A 25,600-nucleotide genomic window follows, 5' to 3' on the forward strand; every position below is an offset into this window, starting at 1 on the left:
GATATTTCACCAGGAGGATCTATACTTGGACTCAAATAATGGAGCTGTGCACTTTGTCCACCTCTGTCAAAACCTGAATGTGAAAAATGGGCATCTCTGTGATCTCTGTGAGGATGGGGACTTCTGAAAATAGAAAAGGTCACACTGATGTATAGTTTTCCTGGCTTGGACTACAAAGTCTGATTTAATACACATTCAAGCCAACATAAATCTTGGTACATGAGAAACATAAAGTTGTTTTGCCATTCGCCCGCTCTTGTTTGTGTTGGGGGATGAACATGGGGGATGAACACCCATCGATACTGTAATATGCTCTTTACTGATAAAATGTGTGCACACATACCCAGAGAGTAACATTTACACCTCCACTGGCTGTGGAATCAATACGGCTCCTTCAGGGCTCTTGGTTTTCTTTCTTCATGCTAAATGGTTGTTTTTTTTTGTTGGCATTTGCCTCCTTTGAGACTACCTGCTCATGGACGATGTTTCAAAATTCATGCTCGCTCGGCTCGCTCTGCAGGTTCCTTCATTTCAGTTACAACACAACTCGGAGCAGCGATTTACAGCATCTCTACAGGCCTCGCTGTGTGTGTCAAACGTGCTGTGCTAAGCGACAAGTTAATGAGGAGTTGAAGTCACAGTGAGTTGTGTGTGTGGAAAAGCAGGAAAGCGAAGACTTGAGCAGTGTTTGTATTTATGATATTTTGTGTTGCAATCTGTCAGATTGTTGCACAAGAACAGATGTTTCTCTGAGAGAGCACAGGAGGACAGGATATGTTTTTGTTACAGGGGTAGAGGCTGTCAGTGCAGGAACTGAGAGCAGCCACAACCCACTGCTGGTTGTGTGACACTTTTTTATTAAACTCAACCTATTATGAAGTCCCTGCAGATAATATGTGAAATGTCTGTATTGTTGGAGCACGTGTGAAAGTGCACATAGCTGTGTGTCTCAAGATGTGATCCCTGCAGGCTGATGTAAACACTGCTGCAATGTTGAGGTACATAATACATCTGAGGTCTGACAGTGTGTCACGGGAGACAGGAGAAGGGTTGAAATCATGTTTGCCTGTTTCAAAAAAACCAAAAAAACAAAACAAAAAAATTCTTTCAGAATCTCTGATCCTCTGAGATCACTGAGAGGTAACTTTCATTCGATTCCTGGCTGCTGCACAGTAAACACAGAGTCTGCAGCTTCATCATCCACAAGTAGCAGTGAAGAGGATTTGTTTGTTAGTGGCAGACACACACACAGACACACACACAGGAGTCAACAAGGGCTGAGAACCTGAGCTTGTAATGATTCTGAACAAACTGTAAAGCAGCACTTCAGGTTTAGTGTCTCTCAGCTGTCTGGAAGACAACACACACAGCGGCGTGTCTATGGGTGGGCTGGGGTGGGTGTTGCCCACCCAGAGGAATCATCTGCCCATCCAATGAAAACTCTGAAAAAAATAGAAAAATATTTTTTGAGCGTTCATAGTTTTCTGTAATTTTGTCATTGGTCATCAAAAAAATTCACTGCTTTCCTATTGGCCATTTTGAAGGTGTGGGTGTGCTTAGTCAGTGCTTCTCCTTTACATTATTATTCATTTTTGTTGTTGCCCACCCAAATAATCCAAATGCCCACTCAAAGATGACATCCTAGTAACACCTCTGAACACACATAAAGGATGCCTCATTTTTGGAAGTTAACAGCACATTGATATGAAAGATTATGTTTCCCTCTTGTATAATAATTACTTTAAACAGCTATATTAGATATATTTTTTTCAATAACAATGACTGTGTGTCATAATGTGCAGTTTCAATTGCAGTGATTAACCTACAGATGATTATCATCACCCGAATCTGCAGCTCCCTCAGCTTACCAGAGGATTATAGTGAGTTTCAGCTCATTGGGTAGCTGTGATGTTTCCCTCAGGGGCTGGTAGAGACCAAACACAGAGCTAAAAGAGAGTATTGGAGCAGATTACGTGATTCTGAATGAACGCTAATGTTGCTGGATGTGTAAATCACCTGCAACTGTTTGCTAACAAGTACACAAGTCTCTTTTTTTTGGCTGATTAGGAGAAACAAGCTGTAAACACAACAGTGACTTTGTGTTAGTAATGTGTGAGCTCACATTTGGCTGTTTACACATCCTGCAAGTACAGAGCAACATTAGCATTTATTTAGAGTCATGTTTGTGTGCATCGAAGTAACAAATGTCTCTCTCTCTAAAGCTCCGTTCTGACCTCTCCCAACTCCTGAGTAAATATCAGGCTCCTCAGCTGCTTAGTGCTGCACTGTGTTCACTGGTCACTAAGTTACTTTTTTTTTTTTTTTGGTTAGGAGACCTGGGCTTTATTATGTCAGTTTGTTATTTTAGTTTGGGTTGGAGACCACCGGTAGTCTAGGTTACGGTCTTTGTTTTGATTTTAGTATGGGTTCGATTTCATTTTCAGGTATAGTTTAGAGGGGATGAGCTGGGTAGGATGGCCCATGGTGTGGCTGGCTCAGCGTGTCCTCATCTTCTGTTTCTTTTGGCTGGGATCTCCACTCCCTTTTTGTTTTTCTTAACACTTTAAGTATGTTATTCTGTTTAAAATAAATCTGTTTGTTTTTTCTTTGGTAAACCAGAGTTATTGGCCTCCTTTTTATATGCGTCAGTCTCCGGTGCCTTTGTTTGTTTAGCGAGGCTGTAACAGTAAACAACACATCCCTGCCAACAATAAGGTTTCAAAATATGGGCGATTTTTCTGAGTCTTCAAACTATACGAAGACATACTGGCACAGAGGAATAGTTGTAACAGGATTTGTAACAGAACTTTTCGATTTTTGCTAACAATGATGCTAAACTTGTAACGTTTGGTTATGATCGAAATAACACGTGCTACCTTGAAATGTGCATAGAAAAACAGCACAGAAAAGCACAGAGTCAATATTGTGTTGTCAGCCATCTTTTATTGCACGAAATGTAATGTGTTTGTCTGTGAGATTAACACCAACCGCAATCGTTCATTAAAATGCATCAACAAAACATGACAACAGTAATTTTCAGCGTTTTCTGTGAGAACATCAGTTAGAAATGTTTCAGGGAGTAATTGAAGAAGGAGCAGCCGCAGTCAGCTGTGGCAGCAGGCTGCACACCTCCAACTTCTCAGCCAGGTAAGCAACTCCTTTGACTTTGCCCTGCTGTTTGCATGGGGTCATGGTTACTCACAGAAGGACGGAGGAATGGCGTAGTTTGTTTTGCTGACTCTCTTTAGACTTCTGGTCTAAAACCGCACAAGCTATTACCTGCAGTAACTGCTGGTGTCTCCAAATCAATCAGGACAGTAATCCTAAGGACCATTTCCTTCATCCTACCAAAATCTAGTATGCTACTGTGTTTTCTTCTGGATGATTTCAACTTTCTAGCGAAACATTTCAGTTTTGTCTTGGCTCTTGTGTTGTCTGTATGTATTTTTTTATTGCCCTGCCTTAACTCTGCTCCTATCCTGCACATTGTATATTTCAACATTATTTTCCTGGCAGAGCAAATGTGTGCTCTGGGTGTGCTTCTGTGAGGATGGAGACAGAGAGTTTCGTGGAGACTGCCCTCTGCCCAGTGGACTTTCAGTGACCCTGTTAACTTGGCTTCCATCCTAATGATTGTTTCCTGGAAGATCTTGGATGGCTCATTACATTTGCATCGTGTGTTAATATTTTCCTCCTTGGGAAAATATTTGAGTTGCAGCATAGCTATGGTCGGTGTGATTGACGTGAAGCAGCAGTTCCTGACATTTGCAAGAGGAGGAGAGGAGTGGGTCCGCCTTCTCTGATCAGCCAGCCAGATATGTAAGTCAAGTCAGTTCTTCACACTCTGTAACAGACTTCACATGACACATAAGCATGAGTTAGACCAATTCTGATTTTGCTGGAATTTACAGGTTTCTAGTATAAATAAAATGAAGTACAGTTTATAAAAGAGTGAGCAAACATTAATTGTCAGTGCACAGGTGGCAGACAGTGTTGGGGGGTTTGACTGGAGTTCGAGGTCAGGGAATGAAGTCTTACTCTGTACAGTGCTGAGCAAGAAGGTGCCGTTATCAGACAGAGACAGTATGTTAGGTTTGAAGAGATAACAAGATTTATTTATTTATTAATTTTCTCCTTTGCTCCTTTGTCCTGCACATGTGGAGCTATAAACCTCTGTGTGCACAGTCGCCATTGATTTTGTAACACACAGATAAACATGTTTTACCAATACTTAAATTTGATCACAGTGCCAGGAATTCATTATGGAATGACAGACAACACATCGCCATGGTGATTCGAATATACTTGATTGATTTCTATTTTCACTCGGAAGCTATTTGTTGACTTTTTTTATATGGACACACCCAAGGAAGAGCAAGCTTGTGTAGTGTTGCCTGGCTCTGATGTGTCAGGCCAGACGAGACGGAAGTCATCTTGTATTCTCACTGAGTGATGAGGAAGACTGTACTGGAACAAACATTGAGACGTGTGCTAGCCATATTCTATTTGATAATGACACTAACCTTCAGGTCATGTTTTTTAAGGTTGTTACAAACTGACTTAACAACATGAGGCGCATCAAATATAAGTGGAATTTTTTTTACCATCCACTGACTAACAGCATTAGTGACTTAATATTTGAAGATGATCACAGATCACAGACGACAGAAATGACCTGTTGTGAGAGACACAGTTTTACAGAATCACCATTAAGTATTCACACAATGTGGTTTGCTCCTCTAATTGGATTTTATTGTGAAACCAATCTCTCTCAGGTGCATCACTGCCTCTGACAGTGTTTCTGCTCCTGTGTTCTGCAGGGAGGAGATGAAAGTGCGTAAAGTCATTGTTTACAGTTATTGGTCTTAAATACACAAGGTACTTTATAATAGCATACCATATGTATCTCTCCAATAATATGACCCCTTTAAGTGAACTAAACTGTATTCTATATCTGTGATGTTATAGACTCAAACTAATGACCATTAACTCACTTGCTTCCTCTCTGAGGCCATTTCTCAGGCCATCACTACCATGGCTTGGTTAGCCACCTTGTCTTGAGCTGTGAGCCCATTGATTCTGTCCAATGCCTGATTATAATCGAGGTGTTCTTTGATCTCTGTCTCATCAATAATTAATGACACCACAAGCTCAGATGGCTTTGGTAAGCTCTGCCGTCTGGTTGAGGATAGAACCAAGGAAACCTGGCTGTAAGTGGCGAGGAGGAGGAGCAATAGCCAGTTAGTGGAATGAATGGATTGATTAATTGATTTTAAAAACATGTGAAACAGGGTGATTGCTGCATTGTCATAGATTTGTAATAGAACAGAAACATATTAATAGTTCAGAACGTCTCAAATAATGTCGTTTAACAGTATTATAAACAGCTGGCACATAACTCTAGGTCTATAATTATGTTATGATCCTTAAGATTCTGAAACTGGTCTTACATGGAAATGGCCTACGTTGGTATTGCTGGAGCTCTGAAGTGTGGATGGTGATGGAAGAATTAAATGCCTCCTCAACGTCCTGCAGGCGTTAGGGCTGTGATGAAAAATCTGCACACCCAGCTGTCTTATTCTTTTCTTTTCCTCTTCAGCTTTAAGCCGTGAGATAATACAAAACAAAGGTTTTATTTTTAAAGGAAGGAGGGAACTTAAGACAAAAAAACCCAACGCACACACACACACACACACACACACACACACACACACACACAAAGCAGTTACACCTCAGCTTTGTTGTAAGAAATGTCTACTTTTCTTTTAGGTATTTAACTTGGGCTTTGAGTTCGTGTTTCTTTCTCTTCTTGCTGGTTCTTTGTTTATGAAGCTGTGTGCTAAACTTTCTTTTTCCCTCACTCTTCCTCTGAAGTCGCTGCTCAGACTGCAGTCTTCTCTCCCTTTCCTTCTTCAGTTCATCCTTAACAATTATAACTCATTACCTGAACTCTATCGGTATAAATTGTATTCTTTCTTTATTCTTTTTTGTTATAAATTGGTAAATGTTTTTACAACCACCTTACCTCAACTACTGTGTCCTTGTGTACTTCAACTATTTCTTCTATTACTTCGGCTCTTTCTTCTGCTTTTTGTCTCTTGCTGCTGCTCTGTGCTCCCCCTAAAAAATAATGATAATAAATTGATTTTGCTGAAACTAAGAACAGTAGCGTTCTGTTGTACATACAGACGACAAGTTCAATGGCACATTTTTAAAATGGCATGGGTATAATCTATTTGTTTTTCTGTGTTTGTCTTTTGTTGCAGGTCTGACCACTTCAACCCTCAGGTCCCCAGAAAATGAAGATACAGCCTGAACACTAGCTCATCTACTGATTGTCCTGTAGCTCAAGGGCTGTCCAGTCCATTTGTACATGTGCAGAACTTCATAGGAAAAAAGAAAATAGTAGCTGATTATTATAAGATAAGGCCAGTGTCATTTTATTTTTTTTCTTACCATCAACATGGTCTATAAAAACCGACAATGCAGGTTTCATACTAAAATGGTCCATCTAGTACCACCAGATTATAGCTCGTATCCAGAAGTCAAGGAGCTGTCAAATAGAGGGATTAAAATAAGCCACAGAGATTTACTGTTGTTTTTGTCAGAGTAATTCATTGTTGTGATGGACACTTAAATCCCTGAACTTTTTCATGGACTTCACAGAACCAGTGTAAGTGTAATGTGCAATGCAGATGCTCAGGGACAACACTGCTCTGTTTACTACTGTACATTGATAGATTAATACAGCTTGTGGCCCTTTGAAGTAATGCAGACAAGTAGGTGTAAGCCCTGTTTTTCATGTAATTCATTGTGATATTTAAAGCTGGAAATATGTGATTGTGAGCTCTAAAGATTAAAGCATGCAATAGGAGCATATGGCTTCCTGGTTGTGAGCTCCTGTGGGTGGGAGAGAGCAGGAGTAGAGTATTTAGAGTAGAGAAAATGCATTGAAGGTTTGGGTCAAAAAAATTGACAAGAACAAAATGAAATTACACTGGTCTATTCCTTCCATAACAATTGGTGTGCATATGTTGTCACCTGTTTTTTGTGCTGTTCAACTATAGGGAGGGGAAATACCCACCTGTGTTATCGATTCTAGAGAGCACATGTCTACCACCAGCTGATGGAGGGGGATTGAGGCAGTTTATTACCGTTGGTGTAGCGTTGCCCATCAGTTGTTTCTCTCTTGCTGCAACATACAATATATTCTCATTAGGACTTCTTGTCTTCACACTCACACTTTATTGTGTAATTCCCTGTCTCTCAAAGATGATTGTAGGATGTGGTGATTTAGATGTAAATTGTGAAATTCAAAGTGGGTCTCACAGACCTTGTAACCTCCTTTTCTGAGGGCGTCTTGAGGGAGGTGGATTGACAGGTCTGCTCCTCTGACATAGACCAGCCATCTCCTTCTAATGCCTCTGGTCTTACTTTGCATGTCGCCTGTGTGCATGTGTATTTTTTCACCATTAAAGAAAAATAAATGCTTCACATGTTTGAAAATGAAAGAAGCACTTTTGTTGACTAAATGCTCAAGACACCTCATAGGCTGTCCTACTACTTGACCACTCCAAATGTCCAGCGGTGCCTATAGCTAAACATTATTGTCCTACTTCCTTGTTATTGTCCCCAGAATCATTGCTGTTTCTGCCGATTTGATGTCTTTGCGTAGTGGTCCTGTTCCAGATTATGACTTGGTAAAGTATATCGTTTACATCATTTGCATTTGTTCTGTACTGAGTGTTTTATATGTTCATTGTGTATTTTAAATCTAGCAAGGCCATTGCAAAACGACAGGAGCTGACTCATTCAGGCCTGGACAACTGGCATAAAATGTGACTGCAACTGATATTAATATCTAAGCTTATCTAGACTCACCTGTCTGGATCCTTTGGAAAGACAAGACAGATGCATTTTTCCTGTTATTACAATGTATTGCTGCACAAAGCTTTTTTAACAATAACCAATGGATTGCTCGTCCATGCCAAAAGAGTACAACAATGGACAACACAACACTGATTTGCGACTTTTTTGCAGCTTGTTTGTGTCTGCTAGTTTGACATCTGATCAAACCAGAACAAGATCATGTCAGTTTAATATGCTAATACTCCCTGTTTTCTCCTCTAAAAACAGTTAAATAATAACGACAATAATACAATTGTTAAGCGAGGAAACACAAGTTTGATCTAACTTTTAACTTTTTATTCATGGTGTCATGTGGTCAGTCCAAAGATAACTTTCTCTGGTCCCTTTAAACATCTGGTTACCCAGTCAGAAAAGGATGTCAGAAGATCTTGCAAGAATTTGTTGCTGAGACAGAGACAGGTTTCGAACAAAGTAAATTTTCTCCAGATCTGTCGGTCTGAGAAAAAACAGTTTAGTGACAGAATGTTGGGAAAATCTGTGGTTTGTGAAAAATGGGCCCACTATTTATTTCAGTGACCATGGGGAGAAAGAATCAGTCATAATCTGTGATGACGTCCACTTCACCCATTGGAGTGAACAGACTCAGACCTGCTGCTGGTCTAAGGGGGCGGGAGGTGGAGAAACGCCTGTGACACAGATATAGGAAATGACTGTAAATGAACCATCTCCTTTCTCCACTGTCTCTGGCTCAATCTAGTTCTTATTAAACATGTGAAGCTAGATCCTGTGGAAGGAAAAAAAATATTCTGAGGTAGGCAAACCTTTTTTTTTAAACAACATTTATTCTTGAGGCAGCACTTTGTACTACATTTTATTGTATGAAAAGTGCTATACAAATAAAGTTTGATTGATCATTAATTGATTGACTGTATAATAAACACATCACAAGATTAATTTACATATTTAGATTAAAATCCCATCATATGTTCATCCATATTAACATTTATCATTAGATCAACATAAAATTAACAGGTTTGGTTAAACTTGTTCATTTAACAACAGTTCATTAATTCCACAGTCAGATGTCCTGCCTGCGCAGAGAGCAGCTGCACACACTACTTCAATCAGGTTGTGGGTTGCCAGGTTGTGGTAACAGATGGGTTGATATTGTATGTATGTGTGTGGATTGTGTGTGTAGCTTGTGTTTCACACACAATTTGGCATTTCCTGAGAGAAACAACAAAACAGGAGCGCCCTGGGAGATTACCTTAAAATACAAAGACTTCTGGGAAAAATGGGAGCATCGGCAGGTGCGACAGCAGTGCTACTGCCATGAAAGTGAACCAAAGCCATAAGGTTTCAAGCCGGAAAACCGAAAGAGTTAGTTAGAAGACCCCGCAAGCCTCCATATACATATAAGTAATCCTGTTAATATGAGAATATTGATAATAGCCACTACATTGGACAAAAAAGCTCCAACATGTGCTTTTCATTGTGTCATTGGTGCATATTTCAGGTTACTTTTGTTGTCATTAATGGCTGCATTCATGTAGATACTTAGCTGTCAACTTAATTGCTGATTTACAAACAGATTGAAGGCCTCAAGCTGATAGGACAAAAACACCTTGCTGTGCAGATTAAAATCAATGTTTTGTCTTCAGATGAGCAGGAATCTGAAAATGAAACCTGACAATCAGAAGACTGAGAGACTGGTGCTGAAGATTATGATCAGGTCATGTTTCACAGTCACAGATGCCACAATGTGGGGGGGTGGGGGTGGTAGGTGTGCCATCACCTTAAATGACATCTGCATATTCATGCCAGGTGAATTACTTTTCTGAATTCTCATCTGGATGTTTTTTTTTCACTGCTGACCTCTGAGCTGGATACGTTCACAAAACAAGATCAAAAGTGATCAATCAGCCAACAAATGGAAAGCAACAAGAGCACAAAACATTGTAGTTCACCTCTGTATGGGAACAGTGGCAAAGCCAACAAAGAAGGGCTTTTAAATGTTCCCCTGCAAAAAAACACATCAGTAACTGCTACTGATGTGTTTTTTTGCAGGGGAACATTTTTATAAGGTTTTTCTTTCTTTCTTTCTTCCTAGAAGACAATTCACTTGCCTCTCAGGGTTGTTTATACAGAAACGATGCTGGCAAAGAAAAAATCCCCATGTGGGGGGCGCAAATTAATTGTAAAGCTTAAAACTTCTGTGTTCGAGATAAACAACCAGTTAAAGGTCCCATACAGTCTAAAGGTAGATGTCCATGTGTTTGATGATAAAGCAGGTCTAGGTTCTATATTAATACTGTGAAAGTATCAGAGCCTCAGTCCACAGAGAAATGCACACAGCCTGTACTCAGAAACTGAGCCTTAAAACCAGCCGTCAGGACTTCTGGAACTTTGTGATGTCACAACAAAGCTGTTCCCACTCTCAGCCATACCCCAAGCCCCACCCACCTGGACCCACCATGCAACTGACCTGTTGTTACTAGAGCTCCAGAGAGAAGCCTGAGAGAGGAGATGTAAAACTACACTGAGATGGTTTTTGGTTCTTAAAACCATAAATAGATCTTCTGGTGGAGATCAACACTTCAGATAAAACACAGGAAATGTGTAAAATACTGGACCTTTAAGATAATTAAATAATTGTTTGCCTGATATTTTCAGACTCTACTGACAGAGAGCAGCAGACATTTGGTTGAGACTGTAATTGAGAGGAACAGATGGCTGACCATTTAAATAACACTTGATCTGGAAAAATAATAGGTTATCAGATCAAGATGTCAGATGTCCATGTTTTTTGGTTGAATAAAATAAACACACAAAAAGAATCAATAACATAGAGAAGCACAGTCTACTGCACTTCTCATGTATTAGAGGGTTTCTTTCGTCTTGCATGAGCAAACTGGAGTAAAATGCAAGATTAATGCCTCAGATATCAGCAGCAGTATTACAGTGTCAGGCTCTGTTTGTCAAACCCACTGTTCGGCAACCTGATCATACTCATTATTTCATTTTTCTTGTGTCTGTGGCTCTGGATGGTTCAGTCTAAATTTGGGAACAGGATCTCTCTGAAGCAGAGCAGGTAACATTAGGACCATTGTATTAGAGGATCAGTTTGCTTTAGCTCTCAAATCAAAATTACCCATCGAACCATATCCCCTGTAAATTGTCTTCTGACTGGAAAAATGACTTTCACTGAAGTGCAAAATCCCAGGTGATGCAAACTGTGATGGAGATAATGGAGGTGGAAAAAGTAATGATGTTACTGGAGATGGTATTGTCTTGGTGAACTGAGGTACAGTTTAATAATATGAAATTTAGTTGCATTGCCCTTTAACCATTCAGAGAACTCTCTCTGTTGTGTTTCTTGAGCGAAGCCCTCAACCACCAAACCACTGCTGGTGAGAATGAATTGAATGAAGTGTGTAATATAATTTGCTGCTATATATGAATATGACATTTTGTGGATAAATAAAAGAGGTTTTAACAAGCACTCTGGGTATTTGCAGTTATTTCTGCTTGTCTATAATACTTCAATACAATATTTCAGTGCCACACTCTGTAACTTTGATTTATTAAAAAGATTTTGTGCCAAGAACATCTAGCACTCCTCTGTTCTGTCAAAAGGTGAAATCCAGCAGGCTGTCTTTTTTAAAGCTGAAATCTGATTTCTCCAGTCAGATAGATGGCTCTGTGTCCTGCCATGGACAGTCCTTTTCCGCTGCAACGAAATCTATTGAATCAGCAGGAAAGGTAATTTTCTTAGAAATGTTTAAATAATATCATCAGTAAAAAGGGGCAACAATCAATCTACATGAACTGCCACATGCGCTCTCTATTTGTGTTCCCTATCTTTCAAGAAACTACAGTGTTTGTCGGTACTGAAATTTGGTATTTTGACGTTAGTGAACCACAGAAGATGAATCTTGCTGACTTGATAACCCCACATCTCGCACCACGATGACGTTGACATTTTTTCATTTGGTAAACAACCTTATCAACAGAAGCCTGAGGGCGGCCAACACCAACTGACTCAACAAACTGAATCAGGGCTGGCTCAGTCCTGTGGGGGTGGAGCTGGACCCTGTGCATGGAACCACAGAGAGCAGGATGTTGTCAAAGCTCTTCTCCCTCAGGAATGTCTCCCACCCTCTGCAGTGTTGTAGTCCCCCCCCCCCCCCCCCCCCCACCTTTGCACATGACAGTTAATTTACTGTTAAACTACTGTTAATCTACTTATTTTATGTTTCCATTTTGCCCTTTTGTCCACTCTTTGATTATGACTTGCACATAGTTATTTACTTTTTGCACATTTGCACACTTTGAATGTTTCACTTCACTGAGTGTTGAGTAACAAATCAATATCCCTGCAGGGATCAATAAAGTTATTTCTAATTCTGATTAGTGCCAGTTATAATTGGTGCTACATTTAAAGTTTATGTCTTTCTGCTGTGTACGGTGACTGCTATGTACAAAAAAATGAAAGTGCATGAGAGTGAACTAAAACAGTGATATCGCAGGCAGCTGAATGATGGGCTGAAACTCAGTATAAATCTCCTTAAAGCAGAGAGGAGCTGCAGATTCAGATGATAATGTGCTGTAGGTTCATCACTACAAGCAGCACTTTTCACACTGTCATACAGTGTTATTGTAAAATAACAACTTTGGCATGTTAGTACTCTGGTGGCTCTTGTTTTGACATGAAAACTTGAAAAGGGAGCATCAGTCTATATCCAACGTCAGTGATCATAAAATGACAACTGAGGTTAATGGTTTGTAACAAATATTTCCTGTCTGCCCTGTCCACCAGTGTCAAAGGAGAGACAAGTGGGATGTTTCCTGTCGGTGTCCCTTCACTGGCTGTCACTCAGCCAGACACCACTTCACCAATAACTGCAGATGAGCACAAACCCTGAGGTGGGGAAAGCTCTGAGGTCAGCTCTTACTTTAGAGAGCAGCATCTGCAAGTTTACTCAGAGTCATAAAAAACAAACATCTGGCTGAAAAAAATTCCCATTTTCCCTCAGCTACAATTTTACTTTAATTAATTCAAGATGGCCTAAAGGGGGAAAGTGGTTTTCAACAATAAACTACTTAAACAGAAACAAGATGGAAAAAGTCATGTTTACTGAGACTGTCCTATGAAAAACCAGCCTATAAGTTGTCTGTGCAGCAGGTTATTGTGACCCATAGTGTGACCCTGAAGAGCAAAGTTTGATTCCCATGTGAAAGTAGCAGTTCATGTTGTTTCTATTATCCATGACCGCTCAGTATAGTTAACCACGTTGTTATCTTTGTAACCATGACAACAAACACCATCTGTTGTTGAGGAAGTACTTATTTTAACTGAAATCACCAATTTTTTCCCAAAACTAACCAAGTAGTTTTAGTGACCTAACCTAAACCTAACAAAGCCATGACCATTATTATAGTAACAATGGCAACAAAGGTAGATTCACCACTCTCACAGTTGTCCCAGTTCAGGGCCCACACCCTCGGAAGGCATTTGAAGTCTGATTGCATCACAGTGGCGCAACCAGGTTGTCCCATTTCAAAAGCTCCTTCAAATGCAGCGATGAGAGGTTGTTTTACCTCTTGTGGTAAGACAATCTTATGGTGTTTTCTATGTCTTTTGTTTTCTCCACTTGACTTTTTGCGTTTGTAGCTTATCACCTTCAAAACACATGTTGTCTTGTTCGGCGAGCAGAAGCTACATTTGTGCGTCTCTCTTCAAATAGCATCTGTTCAACAACAAAAAAGAGCCAGGGGTCTGTGTATTCACTCCTGTCCTTGAGGATCTCATCTGTGTTCACCAGATATTTGGTTCAATAACAATCATATTATTTTCACCATATTTGTATCCCAGTGCAATCCCAATGTGATCCAGGAGGATGTGAACCGCTTGCAATTTTCTTTGTGAAAGTCTGTGAATATTTGGTTCTTAAGTGTCCCACAGTGCACAGAAACAGTGTCAATACTCGCTCTGAGCAAATTGTTCTCTATTTGCAAGTTCACCTGTGTCTCTGCACAGGTCTCCTGAACCAGAGTGGATTCATCTCACACTCAGCTGACCTTTAAAGAAATAAAAAATGCCTCCAAACTGACTTTATAACCCGTTTGTGTTCCTACATTCTTTGTATCCTTCCACTCCAACAAATGCATGTTGAGAATCACTAATGTCATTCATTTCTCATGTGTTTTTAATGTTTTTGGGTCTGTTTGAGAGAAGCGCCTTCTACACACCCACAGTAACCTCTACATTTAAACCATTATTATAAAATGAGGTCAGTGGCAGAACAACAGAAAAATCCATTTATTCTCAAGAGCTCTCAGAGAGAGAGCTAAAAAAAATTGGATTGAGTTTGAATAGAAGGAACTTTGTGAAAACAAAAGCCACTTAAAGTAAAGATGGAAAATCTGATGATTGGAGTGTTTCCAGAGTGTAAGATGCTGCTCACAGAAGGCATTAAACGCATTGAAAGGTCATGATCTCCTGTGTTAAAAATGGCACGCTGCTCATGCACTTTTGAACTTTTTGAACTTACCATCTAAACAATTTACCCACACTGCATGCTTTATATTTCTGTTTCCGTGCAGTATTTATTACTGTTCTTGACTATCGAGACTTAATGTTGAATTTGTTGACTGGGAGAAGGAAAAAATAAAATACATCATCATCCAGTTAGAACAACTTCTCTCAGCACCATGAATTTGCTGCTGCAGTGTGCGTGTCCCAGGGTTAAACAATCTCCAGGGGTCTGTGTTATCTCTCAAGTTAAATGTCCCACTTCATTCCCACAGCACAGAGCGATAGTGTTGTTTCCTGGTCTTAAATCCCTGAGGATGCTCTTCTGGACATATTTAGATTCTGTTCATCTGTGCTGAAAATATGTTGCAAAGGTCAAAGCCCTGCAGTTCTGTCACGCCTTTCACTTATCTTGTACTTGTTATCAGATAATAAAAGCTTGAAAGCATTCTTCAAAACAAGAACTTCTTATTTTCACTGTCTTTTGTGAAGACTTGGGTTTTTGAGGATCTTTTTTTAAAACAACATCAGTATCCTTTACATCTCATGTGAGTTTTCTTCTGTGTAATAAACAGTTATTAGCCAGGTAAGTATCATACTCAGACAACAGTCGAGTACGATCCACACAGCACACGATTCTCCTCCACCCACTCACCTCGCTTGAACCAGCTAATATCTGTCTTATCTTATCACAGCAACCAGAGACAAAATACATAGAGTTCGTCCTTCAACGATTTGAATAAGAGCTTAATCACTTTTTTGCCAAGAGTTGAAAAGATCGATGCCACTCGTGATTATCCAGTCGAGCTACAGGTAGCAGACTGCACTTGGTAAATGATATACACCTTTTCTAGTGCTATCAACCACTTGAAGCACTTTACAATGGCAGCCACATTCACCCATTCACACACACACTCATACAGCATTTTTTCCCACTACTTTTTCAACATACACACACAGTCACACACCGATGATACAACATTTGAGGTTCAAAGACACTTTGAAATGTGGACTGGAGGAGCTGGGAATCAAAGCACCAATTAGTGGATGACGCGGTCTACCTTCTGACCAACAGCCGCCCCTGTTAGCTTAGCGTAAAGATTAGAAACAGAGAAACAGCTACCCTAGATCTGTTAATACGTTGTACATATGATAAATGATAGTTTTATGTGGATTTATGAGTCTATCAGCTCGTGAGCTTTAACGTTTGTTCAGACAATAGACTGTATATAAAAATGAATGCCAATGCTGAATTCTATCTAATGACCATCAGGGGGCAACTCCACTGGTTGTAAAAAGAAGTCTGATTGTATTGAAGTCTATGGGAAAATGTCTCTACTTCTCACTTGATTTATTACCTCAGTAAATGTTTTCCTGATGAGTTTATGGTCTCAGTCTCTAGTTTCAAGTCTTCGTCAATACAACATGATGTTCATTTTTGAAATTATGCTCCATGAAGAGGAAAATAGACCATTAGACAGGGTATGCATTAGGGTGGGGCTACAGTGTGATTGACAGACTGTACCTCACACAGCGACCTGCCTGATAATCAGGATAGAGGACAGAGCAGGTCAGATCCACCCCTCACTCCTCCTCAGCTCCTTTCTTCTGGTTTCAGAAAACCAAGATGGCGACAGAAAAATTACAAACTTGAGGCTTCAAAACAGCAGCTCACAAACCAATGGGTGATGTCACAATGGGTTGACACCTGGTCCAGACAATAAGTGAAGTAGTTGTGCAGTCCATGTTTATTCACTTCAAACAGTCTATTAGCTTTTAGTTAACAGTTAATAGAATTTAAAATCCTCCTTCTCACCTATTAATGGTCAGGTCCCATTGTATCTTAAAGAGCTCACAGTTCCCTATTATCCTAACAGAAGACTCTAAATGCAGGTCAACTTGTGGTTCCCAGAGTTTGTAAGAGCAGAATGGGGGGCAGAGCCTTCAGCTGTCAGGCTCCTCTCCTGTGGAACCAGCTCCCAGTGTGGGTTCAGGAGGCAGACCCCTTCTCTACCTTTAAGATCAGGCTTCAAATTGTCCTCTTTGATAAAGCTTATAGTTAGAGCTGGTTCAGGTGAGCCCTAATCATCCCTTAGTTATGCTGCTACAGACCTCGACTGCTGCGGCATTCCCATGATACACTGAGTGGTTTCTCTCTCTCTCTCTCTCTCTCTCTCTCTTCACATTTACACCACACTACTTCATGTCATTAACTTTGTTCTCTGTCCTCTCTGTCTTTCTTTCCTCATTCTGCAGGTATCTCTGATTCTGGATCAGCAGGATCCAGATCTGCCACTACAACACTCATTATTACTATTATTACTGTTATTACTGTTATTTATGAATATTATTGATATCACCATTACCTATAGTATAGCTGTTCCTGGTCTCTCTCTTCCCCCTCCCTTTCTCTTGAATTAAATTAAATTAAGCTACCTAGCAGCTGTGTGCCTGTGTGAAGACAATGTTAAAGGAGCCGGTAAGCATTTTAAGAGATTAAGATTTTTTTTTTTTTATGTTGAGATGGAGCCAGTTTTCCCATCTCTAGTCTTTATGCTAAGCTAACTCTCTCCTGGTTGTAGCTTCATATTTAGCGTATAGACATCTTCCCATCTAACTCTCTCCAAGAAACTGAATGAATGTATGTCCCAAAATGTCAAACACTACCTGTCCTCCAGACTTTCCAATAACATGCACAGTTACAAAGACTGTTGTCAGTCTTCTTTTTATTGTTTTGTTGGCCACTTACACCAACACACATTCACAGCCATGATACAAAGTAGAGTCAAGTAGTAGTTTGGATAGTACAGTCAAGTCTTTGAATAAATACTGCACTTAAAGAACACAACACTCTAGCTTGCCATAGAGATTATTGTACAAAAAGTTTGAATGCTGCTCATTTAAAATCATGTACATGTTTGAACATCAACAAGAGAGCTGCTTTAAAATGAAGTGCTTCAGTGTTGGCAGGTAACTGCTGATTCACCCTGCCCCTCGCCTACTTTTCAGATAAAATGTTAAATAACATCACTGCGATAAAAGCACACTCAGTGTTCAGTAAACAAATACAGGTTATTCTCTTCTTTCCAGGTGCTCTGAACTTTGCAGACATTTGTCATTGTGTCGAGTTCTGCTGCTTGAAATCAAAAGCTTGAATTTGCTGAGTATCTTTCTGAAGATGCGAGCAAAGGACCTTTTTTAAATGAACAGCTATGGATTCAAAACAACTTACACCAAGGTCTCCTACTGCACTGAAGCCAAATGAGTAAATATAAATGCAAAGTGAAAGAGTTTCTTGTGCGGTTATAAAACGTTATAAAACCATAAAAACCTTCCTTCATGTCAATTTGATCTAAGGAAAAGTAGAAAGGGTTTGTAGTCACCTGCGGAAAACCCGTGGAAAATTGGGTCATCACTGAGGCTGTTGCTGCGCTTCCATTCAGACAGACCACAGTTTCACAGCTCGGTGTGCTGTAGTTTTCACACATCTTAGACATCTTATATATATATATATATATATATATATATATATATATATATATATATATATATATATATATATATATATATATATATATATATATATATACAATGTTTTTTTATGTTTTAAAACAAAATGCTCCAATGCTCATTTAAAACATTAAAAATGTTTAAAAACTTTCATTTCCAGTGACAGGAACTTTTATGCTGCATCACATTGCATGCTTGTTTGCTATCTCAGTGTGATTGTGCGCGAAAAGGTTACATCTATGGCAAAAACTGGAGTCTCAAAATGGATAGCTGGTTAGCAAAAGGATGAGTTAAAGGAAAGAAGATTAAGATTTAAGATTTTCAAATGGGTCATGAGTTGAAAAAGGTTGGGAATCGCTGTCTTAGACTAAATCCTGGTAATTACAGTCAATCAGTGTAAATCATCAGTTCACAGCCCTCACCACATAAAGAACTCAGTGGTAAGAAAGCCAGATCCCATCACTACTTCCTGTCCGACATACAGAGACTGCCTGTGAAGGTTAGTGAAGATGCACATCATCTGGCAAAATCTGACACAGACCCTTTGGGGCACTTTAATTTCTGCTTTTCATGACTACATTGTGTTGTCAAATTACTGTCAAACATGCGTACAACACTCACTTTAATACACTTGTCTCATTTTTGAAAACTGGGGCCAGTTGCACAAAAAACCTAAAGTTAAGATGTTCCTTAAAGTCTGAGTTAAGGTTTCCTTAAAATAAAAACAATTGCACGAAACACCCTTAAGTCTTCTCCTTAAGGTTTCTTCACTTAAGTATTTAAGAATTTCTCCTTACCTTAATCTTATACTTAAAGTTATCATATGTAACTTTTCCACATAAAAATTTCTAAAAATGACCAGATCTATTTTATGTATTTTTTGAGCTATGTTCTTACCTACATTTTACCGCTGTAAAATCTCTCACTGTGAATGCCTTAACTTTTTTTCCTTAACTAAAGCAATCTTTTAAAAGATAACACCCTTAATCTAAGGAGAAATAAAACCTTACGTAAAAAGAACTTAAGGTGTTTTGTGCAACTAGCCCCTGTATTTTATTATTTTATTGTATTTATTTTATTTTTTTTTTGATGGAAGAACAGTATATGGATTTTTACAGTGTTTGACCAACAACAGTTACTGCATTGTCAAAGCATGGAAGTGCAATTGAGTTCATCTAACAAGACTGAGCTTCGACGTGAGGCTGCACTGACTGTCTCTTAGGACACAGTATCTTTGAGAAAGCCCTTCGGAAGCTGCTATGGCACAGAGGGTACAGGAATGGGTTGATGGCAGAGTTCAGCCACAGAAGCCAGAATGTGATCTCGTACCAGTAGTCTGCCACACATTCACCACTACAAGCGGCACGGATAATCATTAGTAGAGTGTAAGGAGCCCAGCAAATCCCAAAAATGCACACGATAATGGCCAAAGATTTGGCAATCTTTTTGTCTCGGGAAAGGCGCGACACATGTGTCCTACGGCCAGGCACCATGCAGGAAGCTGTGTGCTGAAACAGCCTGGAGTGTTTTCTGTTAGGAGAGAACTTCTCTCTCTGCATAAATATCTGACTGGTATTTGGGTCCCCGCTGGAGGAAGGGGACAGGACGTCATCATCCTCGATAACTGCAGAGATAGCAGTGGGCTCGCTGGACGACACCTTCCGAGTTTTGACAAAAAACACAGACCAGACTCCTCCGTCTCTGTGCCTCTTATTGTTCCTCTGAGTCTTGGTGTCATCCTCGGCACAGGTGCCACTGCTCTTGTTCCTGCGGTGGATGTTCAAGTAAATGCTGAGGTTGAAGAAGGCCACAGACACGAACGGGGTGAAGAACTCGAAGGTAGAGGCGCTGAGCAGGAAGTACCAGGTGAAGTAAAACTCTGCGTAGCACTCATGGGCCGGGATGATGCTCTGGCCGACGATTGCCTCCCAGAAGATGATGGCAGGGCCATAGAGGAGGAAGGCCAACACCCACACTGCCACCATCTTGAACACAGCCTGGCGGGTCATGTTTCTTTGTGCTCTGTATTTAACCTGCGCCAAAAGAGAGGCACGAGAGTAACTCAGAGTGATACACCCTGAACATCAACTCCACTGTTACGTTTCACACAGCCACAGCTGCTCACACACAGTAATAACAGGCTGACAAATGCACTTGCTTGAGTGTCTTGTTCAAATGAAGCCCTGTTTGTATAGCAGCAGAGAGATGCTGTGAGTGAAAGCCACTCGAGAGGGTCTTACATATATATTCAGGACGAGAGCCACATTCACTGATGCAACACAAGAGTATGAAAGAGACATCTGGTTTCTCCTGATCCACTCCTCCCCCCTCATCACCCGTCGTTCATTCTCTTCTCCCCTGCTCCATTTTCACTTCACCTCTTCTCAGTCTAACCTCTGTCATTAAGCAGGGCTCCTCTTTTTACCACTCTCTCCTTTTTCTTGTTGTATTTTGTCATCTTTTCTTTGCCTGACGCCCTCAAATGTCTCCGTGTTTGCAACAGCTGGATATGTCAAAGTGAGACATTGATCCTGCTAATGTGACTGTGGTTAAAGAGCAAATCCACTTTCTGTCTGATTCTGGCCCCAGTCTCCAGTGTTTATTACAAAGGCACAGCAATACACGTTTCCATTTTAAATTACATAAAGCCAGAAAAAAAAAAAAAAAAGATAAGATTTCATACTAAGATACTGAGATCAAACCAGCAATCACAAGGAAAAAAAGTAGCCACAAGCAAAGTTGGGTCTATCAAATTTAGTAAATTAGAAATAACACAGGCTGTGCGACTTTAAAAATGATGCACATGAAAATGTTTCAGTTTTAGCCCAATCAAGCACAATTTGACATGTTGTCTGGTAGACCTGAAGATTTACTCTTAATTTTAATTTTATAATTGATGATAAATACTATATGTTGGGCACTATGTTAAAAAAAATCAAATGACTGGATTTTAAATCTGGTTTTACACTGATGAGGCAATAAATATCTGGTTGTTTTTTGTTTCTGGTTGAAATGCTTTCGCTATTTTTTCTTTCACTTGCTTAATGCTGGGGGGTTGACCAGAGTGGTCGGAATCAAACCTGTGGAGGCTGAGATATTGTAAATATTTGTCTGTAGTATGAGCCAAGTTCCCAAATCCCTACAGCCTACATTTCCCAAAATGCAACTCAATAGTGATTCTGATTAGACCCCCACTTCTTCCAAACCTTACACCTCCTACAAGATGCTGAAGAATGAAAGCTTCAGTCCCAAACTGAGATGATCATGATGACATCACAATGACATCATCGGGGTTAGTCAAGGTATTGTTGAAAAATCTTTGATACAGCCCTTTCCTTTGATACCGATTTTTAATGATACTTTTTTCGATACCAATTTTATCGAATCTATTTTAACAAAAAATAACTACACACATTAGGATACAAAGTTGAGTTTTATTTTAGTTTTATTTTTAAGTTCGGCCTCTTTACACTCTCAAACATGTTCGTATAAATAAACAGCCAATCACCAGCATTAGTCCAAACATGCTGAATTCTTATTGGCTCACTGACGCTGATGAAATTCATTCATTTACTCCTTAGGTATCAACATTTGGTGTTGAATGACGAGACCTTTTTTGATCCTTGATAGTATAAAAGCAATTTGGTTCGTCCATAAAATTATCAATACCCAGCTGTTCACTTATTCACTACTCCCCTGTGTATCCCTGTGTGTCCCAATTCAGGGGCCACATGCTCCAGAGGACGCAGTTTACGAAGGTGTGGCCCTTTGTAGCCATCGTAGATGAGACGATCTGGTGTACGGAGGATTTTCACTTTGTGTCACCAGATGTGCCCGCCCTTACTGTTGCGTCACAAAGTGTGGCTTTTGTAACCTAACAACCTTGATGACATGCAACTTTTTTCATGAAAACTCAAGGTTTTAAGGCCCCTGGTTTTAACAGTTTTACCGTTAACTCAGCTGAAACCCAATACTTACATTTAAAAGTGTAATCCTCGGGCTCTCTGTTGGTGTTTGCATTCATTACAGGTGCACAATGAATCGTGGGATAGGCTGGGCTATGAAGGATCCACCTGTTGGAGCCTTCGTTGCTCAAGAAAAAAGGGTCATATTTCTTGGCCAAATGTGAAGGAGCCTTTGAATTGGGACAACCAAATCAGTCTTCAGATGCAGCCTCTGCAGGATGCGGCCCCTGAATTGGGACACAGCTATCCCTGTGAGCTGTATAGTGAACGGGGAGTGTTTCAGTCACGGCCTGGGTAGCAGCTCCTCAAGTAAAACGAACGTGTCAAAACAGTGGAGTGCCCATTTAAGTGAATTATAATTCATAATAATCTGAAGGGACAACTGAGGTTGACTGCCAATGTGTGCGTTGACCATATTTACTCATCGGATTAACCCAGACAGTTCAAGTATTGAATGGACAAAATTATAGATTAAAGCTAGACACTGTTGTAAAGGAATAAAGCAGTGAATGTAAATGACTTCCCTCTGCAGAGCTACCTGCCCCTGGATGTGACACCTTTTAGTATTGACTGTGGTAGAATGTCAGTTTTGTGCATGTGTGTGTGTGTGTGTGTGTGTGTGTGTGTGTGTGTAATAATAAGCACCTACACAGCCTATACTTACAGCCCTTGTGACTGACAGGAAGCGGTCATAACTAATGAGGACGATGTTGAAGACTGAGGCAGTGCAGAGCAGGTAGTCCATGACCAGCCACACCTTGCAGAGACCCTTACCCAGCATCCACCGGCCTGTCAGGTTGTACGGGATGTACACCGGGATGCAGAAAGCACCTGGACCAGATAGACAACCACACACACACACACAGTGCATAATGATTCAATCCCATAACAAACACAGCATCAACACTGACACCTCTCCTGACAACCTGGATGTGAGACCATGTGATAAAAAAATGACCTGGTCACTGCATGTTACCAAGACAAAATCGCCACAGTGAGTGAGTGACAGACGTTTTAGAAACAAAAGCAGTCTGCATTGGTTATTTTAGAGAGAGAGAAGACAATGATTTATCTAATGCTGCACAGTAAGAGGGGTGTGGGAGCCTTACAAAAATTATATAGAGAAATCCTAATAGCACAATACTGAGGCACAAAGGAATGTAAGGTCGCCATGAACAAACCGCTGAACAATACTGACTCACTATAATTATATTGTAGGACAATTACAACGTGTTTGGGATGTGCACAAGAAGTGTTTTTGTGGGTTTTCATTCATGGGCAGGAACAAAAGCCGAATTTGAGCGACCTGCCACGGGAGACAAAGAAGAAGAAGAAGAAGATGAAGATGCACCAACTCACCCACGAGAAAATCAGATATAGCGAGGTTCAGAAAGAAGTAGTTGCTCTGATTCCTCAGGGTTTTATCCACAACAAAAGCCATGATGACCAGCGCGTTCCCAGCCACCACAACCACAACCAGAGTCACCATCAGGACCGATAAGATCACCACCAGGTAGCCCGGGAGGACGGTCCCAGCCTCGGACACCGCAGGAGTCAAGTTGCCGCTGGAGTTGGACTCCAGGATATGCGCGCCCATAGTTAATGCACAGCCGCAATCATGGTAGACCCTTTTCATTTCAGGAACAAGGATCGAGTCCCACTGCGCGCCCAGACCGTCCGCTCCACTTTACCAAGGAGTCAAACAGGACTGAGAACCTGTGATTCAATGAAGACACTTTCTCCAAATCTCCCATTGTTTTTTCCAGTGTTAGGTCTGTGATCTATAGAGACACGACTTTATGAAACGGGAGATTATGTGTAATGATGAATAATAACTGTATTCCCTTTGGGTGCTCCCTCCTCTCTCTCTCCCCCCTGTCCGCAGCGGTGGCTGCTGGATGTGCGGGCTCCGAGGGGCTCACAGCTGCTTTTGTCACACACGTCAAGTCTGATCCAATACATAAGAAGTGCTATATCCGGTCATATTTTCAAAAATAAACCTCTGCGTCTTTATTATAAGCAATAGTTTTCAATTTTATTTTTATAAATATGCATTCAAGAAGCTATTTTAATGTGTCAAATTAATTAAATTTTAAATTATGAATTACAGTGGCTGTTCTAAACTCCTTACCTATCAAAACATATAATATTCACGGTCAACATGTGGCTGAAGAGGGAGTTAAAACAGCTGAAATGTGTACGTTTGTGCAATTAACACTAAATTCAAAATGCCACGCGTGTTTTCTGAGAATAAAATAGGTCAGACAAATTCCGGGCAACTTCCGGTCCTCATCAGATGATTTCTGCGCATTTGACGTTTTGCCTCTTGGTCGCTCAGCCGCTGATCAAAGGTTCAGGCTTTGATCAAAGTAGCTGAAGTGGTCCAGACACTGAAGCAGGCTGACTGCAGGCAGCAGGATGTCTGCAAGGCAGCAGACATCATCATCATCATCAGTCATCACCAGCAGATTTACACCTCAGTGCAGTGATTCAGAAGTCATAGTCCTGATGAGGCCAGATATAGATATTACTCCAGATCATTTAGCCCAGTGCCCCAAATAGGCCACATCTAATGATGAGGTATCCTATGCTTTTAAGAAAGGCATCAGAACTGCAAAATGAAAAGTCAGCTGAATTTCAGAAAAAGCTTCATCTTAAATCTGAGTGTGTCAGCTTCTGTATCCTGATGTGCACCTTCACATAGTGAAGAAAGAGATATAAGAAGAAAATTAAATACCAAATTAATACCAAGGATACTTGAAAAGTGTTCAATACCAAATAAATACATATGAAATAAAAAGCATAGAAATAAATTAAAAATAAAGAACCAAATTGAAAATATTGGGGAAAAAATGAACTATCAAATATTTATGAAATGCTATTTTAATCTTTCTAATTTTCATAAATAAATTGTTCATGATATATATATTTTTCTGAATTTCAAAATACATTATGTTGAATATGTTGAACTGCCAGCCAGCGAGAGGCTCTTTTATTTGGACAGAGTTTTTTGACTTTGTGTGATGAGCTTCTGCCATTAGCACTTTGCTACTAATAAGCCAAGCTTTGTTATTTTCTATGCATTTTTGTGCCTTTATGAGACAGGACAGTGTAGACTGACAGGAAATGAGGGGGAAAGAGAGGGGAACGACACTGGGAGTCCAACCAGCGACTCACCTGCTCCGAGCATATGCGCACATGTGGCATACGCCCTAGTTCTCCCAAGGTGTGTAATGTCACAGTCGACAGCAGCATGAACGAAATCTGAAACCTCCTCAGTGGTATAACTATTCTCTTCAGCCTGGAGAATGCACTTAGCTGCATGAGTTCTTCACAAGCTTCTAAAAAATACGACTGGGGGCTGATATGATGGGTTGAATGTGTTGACACCTTGTCAGGGAGAAACAGCTCTCTGCTGAGTGGAGTAGCTGAAATTATTCTCAATGGCTGAAATGAGCAGCTCAGACATGAAGGAAATATCAGGAATCTACTGCGTTATTAATTAAATGAAATGATCATTGGCTCATGCACTAAGTTTTATTCCTTTCAGATACTGAACACAGATAAAAGTCCATTGTTTTTTATATCGCAGCAGTTGAGTTGTGGCGGTGGAAACCAAACTGCCAAGTGTACAGATGAGCCCTGGATATTTTTAGACAACAGTCCTCTGCTGCCTGAAGCCAACGCAGGAGTGGTTAATATGCAGATTGTTTCTTTCCAG

The 25,600-nt window shown here is 40.2% G+C and overlaps 1 protein-coding gene and 2 long non-coding RNA genes across 3 annotated transcripts; 1 reads left to right on the forward strand and 2 right to left on the reverse strand.

The window, feature by feature from the left end:
* The first annotated feature begins 3,191 nt into the window (after window positions 1–3,191).
* On the forward strand, window positions 3,192–7,539 carry LOC139626552 (uncharacterized). Its single transcript, XR_011692336.1, has 2 exons — window positions 3,192–3,819; window positions 6,267–7,539. It is a non-coding gene; the product is annotated as an uncharacterized lncRNA (long non-coding RNA).
* On the reverse strand, window positions 3,743–6,221 carry LOC139626553 (uncharacterized). The gene is made up of 3 exons (XR_011692337.1): window positions 6,026–6,221; window positions 5,451–5,599; window positions 3,743–3,854 (listed from the first exon to the last, which is right to left on the reverse strand). It is a non-coding gene; the product is annotated as an uncharacterized lncRNA (long non-coding RNA).
* Window positions 7,540–18,987: 11,448 nt separating the features above from the next.
* Window positions 18,988–24,592, reverse strand: LOC139626551 (histamine H3 receptor). Its single transcript, XM_071486926.1, has 3 exons — window positions 23,239–24,592; window positions 22,544–22,710; window positions 18,988–19,947 (listed from the first exon to the last, which is right to left on the reverse strand). Exons 1-3 carry the CDS (start codon window positions 23,513–23,515, stop codon window positions 19,090–19,092), a joined length of 1,302 nt encoding a protein of 433 aa, XP_071343027.1. The 5' UTR covers window positions 23,516–24,592; the 3' UTR covers window positions 18,988–19,089.
* Window positions 24,593–25,600: the final 1,008 nt, after the last annotated feature.

Source organism: Trachinotus anak, unplaced genomic scaffold (genome assembly GCF_046630095.1).
Source record: "Trachinotus anak isolate AG129_WGS33_773 ecotype Australia unplaced genomic scaffold, CSIRO_AGI_Tana_v1 ptg000010l, whole genome shotgun sequence".
NCBI lineage: Eukaryota > Metazoa > Chordata > Actinopteri > Carangiformes > Carangidae > Trachinotus > Trachinotus anak.